Source organism: Chondrus crispus, genomic scaffold, assembly GCF_000350225.1.
Source record: "Chondrus crispus Stackhouse genomic scaffold, scaffold_209, whole genome shotgun sequence".
Lineage (NCBI taxonomy): Eukaryota > Rhodophyta > Florideophyceae > Gigartinales > Gigartinaceae > Chondrus > Chondrus crispus.
Window position 1 is genome coordinate 1 of NW_005179083.1, and position 4,374 is coordinate 4,374.

Genomic DNA, 4,374 nt, shown 5'->3' on the forward strand with positions numbered 1-4,374 from the left:
CCCCCCCCCCCGGCGGGGAAGGGCCGCTAGCTCCCCGCCCGCCGCGAGAGGGCCTGCTGCGCGGCGGGAGGGTTTCTGCGAGGGCCCGCGCGCAGATCTCCTCGCCCTGGACACCCCTTCCCGCCGGCTTCCCGCGCAGCGGGAAGAGGTCTTGTGCACGCTGGTTGAGTGGGGTGCGGTGCATTTCCAATAATTTTTCAACCAATACATCCATGCCAAGTTTCAGGGTGCTCGGGTGCTGGCACGGCGAACTCTTCGTTAGGAACGGCCGTTCCTAACAAAGAGGGAGTGGGGCGCGGTGCTTGTGCTCGTGTGTCATTGCCTGTCTCAGTTTCTCCGCACCCGCGTGAACAGGTGAATGGCCTTGTCAAACGGACGGCCTTCTGCCGAATCGCGCGTGGGGCACGCCATGACATGACGCACTGTGTGCTCCGTCCTGACACTCCGCTTCCTCGTTTTGATTAAATGTATATAAAATCAATCCTCTGAAATCAATCCTCTGAAATCAATCCTCTGAAATCAATCCTCTGAAACATGCATCATTGACAAGAAGGCAAGAATACGATACCCTAAGGGTACCGTTACCCTAAGGGTACCGTATTCATATCTTCCGTTTCTCACATCACGCCTCTTGTTTTGCGGCGGTCACCACTCAATAACATGTACAGTACCAAGGGTACAGTACTTTTTGGGCCCTTCTCCTCATGTGCACAGTCCAATTCGGCCACAATTCGCAGTTTGCCAATTCAGGATCGCGCCCAACACTTTCACTCTACCCTTCAGGGGTAAACTTGTCTCAACCATAAATACAGGAGGCGCAGAAAGCGGTGTCCAGCAGCGACATGCATTGTAACGCTGCACTTGTACAACGCTACACTTGTACAACGCTGCGATGTGTAACTCCTCTCGATATTAAATCAATGGACGAATTCCCAGACTGGTGTCATGTGAACGAAATATTCCAGATATGCTGTTGATGTCAACAGCGTCTGACATCAGACCAATATCAAAATCCCAGTCAGGTTTAAGACTCAAGAGAATACTGTACAGTTTGGGCGTCAACTCGGAGGATTGCAATACAAGATCGGTGTCAGGCTTCCGGAGAAATACCAGAAAAGTGTGAGTCTGAACCAAGATACCCAGTTGAGTGTCATAATCCACTCGACTTCCGGGTATGTGTCAAAAAGTAAAACATGCCTGGAATGGTTAAGACCAATGACGGCCATATGGGTAGGTGACGGGTTTGACAGCAATTGGTATTTTAACAAAGAGGCATGACAATAAGAATGGATTGCAGACAAGAATCTGACTAATTATTGGGATTATGGAAAACATGACATCATAACAGGATAAATATATCAATTTATCCTCACGTGTCGCCTTACCATAGTCATGGTACAGAACGAGTGGTGATAGGTAAGACAATGAGTATTGTCCCTTGCCCGTTGACATTCCTTCTACAGTACCCATTGACCCTTGAAGGGCACAACTGTGCTGAACGTCCTGACAACGCGCCACGATTTTCCAATGCCTGTGAGCAACACATTCCCCGCTGCCTGATTTTTTCTCAAATCAAACCCGACAACAAACATCTTGTTAAAACATGTCCCACATTTCCCGCTTTTTCCCCCATTCTTCTCTCACAAATACCCCTTTGAAATGCCTTGTGTTATCGCCATGTTGCATGCACACCCTTTTTCCTTTGTGGGATGTCGAACACCTGAATCATCATCGTAAAAGAGGAAAGAGATAATGTTGCGTTTAGGGGGGCCATCAGGTGCAAAATCTCCCAAGAGGAAACGACATCCACCATATCTCCACCTGCTTTTCAATATTCTCGGTTTCTGCGGTCCTCATCACAAGTCGTGGAGTACCGGAGCCCCGAAGAAACATCTCACGTCACTTTTTCGGCACACCTGCAAACCCTGGTCACGCCGACTCCTTATTCGAACACGTGCACTTCACACCCTCTGCCTCGTGGCTTCATCGTGTTCTGCCAATCCTTTCCGACTCTGGAATCTTCTTCAATTCAATGCGTACAGTGGAACACATACTGTAATAGTGTAATCAGCCATACGCTAACGTACTCGTAGGGCACATAGTATCGTATGCCCATTAGATACACTATCACTGTATGCTGATGAGGTTTAAGAGCTTTGGAAACTCGTCCGGACCCAGTTTCTGCTCACAATTGCTTCCGATACAACTGCCATCTCTTGCTTTTTCACCACGGCAGCACTACACACATACTGTACGTATACAGCACAGTACCAAGGGTACTGTACACTAATAGCAAATATGACACAAGTTACGTGCCCTATCTATTCCATGATGATGCCAGCCTTGCCCATTCCCTCCCAACGAGCACAACTACTTTCCCCTCCGCCAGGAGATCTTCCCCACTATCAGCCAATCCCTACCAATGCGCAGCCTACCTATGCCCACCTCTCATGTGAATCCCGTAGACGTGTGCCCATTTACATGGTAGATCCCGTTGCACAATCAAAAACTTGGGAGCTCAATACAGTAATGGCAAGCGTCAAAGACCACTAAAACTGCGTTTTAAAGCAAACTGGCGCAACTCTCATGAGCCAAATCAATGCCAAGCCGCCACTCTGCCACCTTGTTTTTCATTCACTGGTTCCACAAGCCCGATGATGAGTGCCAATCTAAAAGAGAACACTCGACGAAACGTTGCACTTCGAAGCAGCATATCAAAAACATTTGACCTACAGCTCGAGGCAAAGATATGAAAAGGGAAACCTGTTTTTATTGAGATTCAAAGAGGTGTTCTTGAATTCTCCAGGCGGCACTGCACCACACCATCAGTTTTCACTATCCGTCTACAGGTCAAACACTTCGTATTCCTTGTCGGAGACCGGGAGAGGGTCATTATTAGAATCCAAAGCAACGAGATCATCCGCCGTGCTAGATACCACGGAGAGGCGGCTATTGTCAGCAAGCGTGATACGCGCAGTCCTGACACGTGCCGTAGCTACAGTAGGGATGAGGTCCACACCGGTAGCCAGGAGTTCACCCGTGATTCGCACTCTGGACTCCACCACGTCCTCTAGGATCTTTCTAGCAAGAGTGCTCTTCTGGTCGTAGTTGACATCCAAAGAACGAGCAAATTCCATCGATTCCTTGGTCACACGCTTGTTGATGTTAGCGCCAAGCACGCCAAGGAAAGAGACACCAAGCCCACCAGAGTACGAACTCTTCCTACTCCTGTAAGATTGCCTTTCCTCCTCATTCAGAGACGATTCGAAGGTACTGTCACTGTTCTCGAGTCGTTCCGCGGAAATAGCATTCACTTCAACATTAAATCTAAGCCTTGCAGAGGCACCCCGGTTCACCGAGATACCGACGTCCGTGAGCCTTCCGTATCCAACCACCGAGTTGTTCAGCGCGAAGACAGGATCACCACCCTGACGGACTAGGGTGATCGGGATGAAACCTTCCTCAATGTCAATCACCTCAAGGGGGAACGGAGAACCAAAAACAGCCGTGAGCAACAGAGCACAGGAAGCGATGAACCTTAGGGGAGCCATTGCAGAGTAAGAAACTGTGGATTGATGAAGAAAGATAACAATTGGTCTCTGAAGTGATTCTGAGTTATGTGTGTGAGTCTGTTCACTACTCGAGCCGATTGATGCCGGCTTTTATAGTCTTCGGCCGTCCACAAATCCCTTCGCCCGCAAGCTATTTTTTCTTTCAACATCACATTAGCGCATTGACTTCATTAGTTTTGAATGTAATTCTATCTATGAGGGCTTCGCCAAACAACCGCTCCAGTGTGAATACAAATAATCAGGCATGTGAGGATAAAATTGAGCTTATCTCCTCCAATTTGATGTGGTGTTGGCCATTGGCCAAATTAAGGGGCCCTAAACGGAGTCCTCTCAAAGTCCGCTAACTTGAATTGCAGAATCGCTCGTTCATCGTTATCGCCGACTAGATGAAAGACCAACCACGCGAAGGCGTGTACTGCACATAGTTCTGTCCTCTTTCGAGAACTTCTTTGATCTATCAGGATTCCTCCAGTCTTTCCAGAAGGTGGAAATAGAGAAGCATATCTTTCCTATATTATCTGTCAAATGTCCTCTTGTTGAGGACCATCACTGTCCAGCGATGATGATGCTGTTCAAGTAGGGCATATGCTAGAGGAATAAAAGCTATCAAAGCCATATCACGATTGAAGCGATCCATCTCACAGGTCGCGATGGCGAGTGTACTGCATAACTATGGTCGATACGCTGACAAACGATGTGCATGTACACCATGAAATGAAAGGGGAACAAATGTCTTCTAGAAAAGTACACTTCAGACTTCCCACTCGGTTTATAAAACATCGCTCTGGCCGACTCCAAATTT

At 48.1% G+C, this 4,374-nt stretch overlaps 2 protein-coding genes; one reads left to right on the forward strand and one right to left on the reverse strand.

Annotated features, from left to right (window-relative positions):
* The first annotated feature begins 2,298 nt into the window (after nt 1-2,298).
* CHC_T00003983001 (hypothetical protein) lies at nt 2,299-2,553 on the forward strand. The gene has a single exon (XM_005715240.1). The coding sequence runs from the start codon at nt 2,299-2,301 to the stop codon at nt 2,551-2,553; it is 255 nt and encodes an 84-aa protein (XP_005715297.1).
* A 189-nt stretch (nt 2,554-2,742) lies between these two features.
* Nucleotides 2,743-3,551, reverse strand: CHC_T00003984001 (hypothetical protein). XM_005715241.1 is given in 2 exon segments: nt 2,743-2,843; nt 2,844-3,551. The coding sequence occupies 1 exon segment, from the start codon at nt 3,549-3,551 to the stop codon at nt 2,844-2,846; it is 708 nt and encodes a 235-aa protein (XP_005715298.1). The 3' UTR covers nt 2,743-2,843.
* Nucleotides 3,552-4,374: the final 823 nt, after the last annotated feature.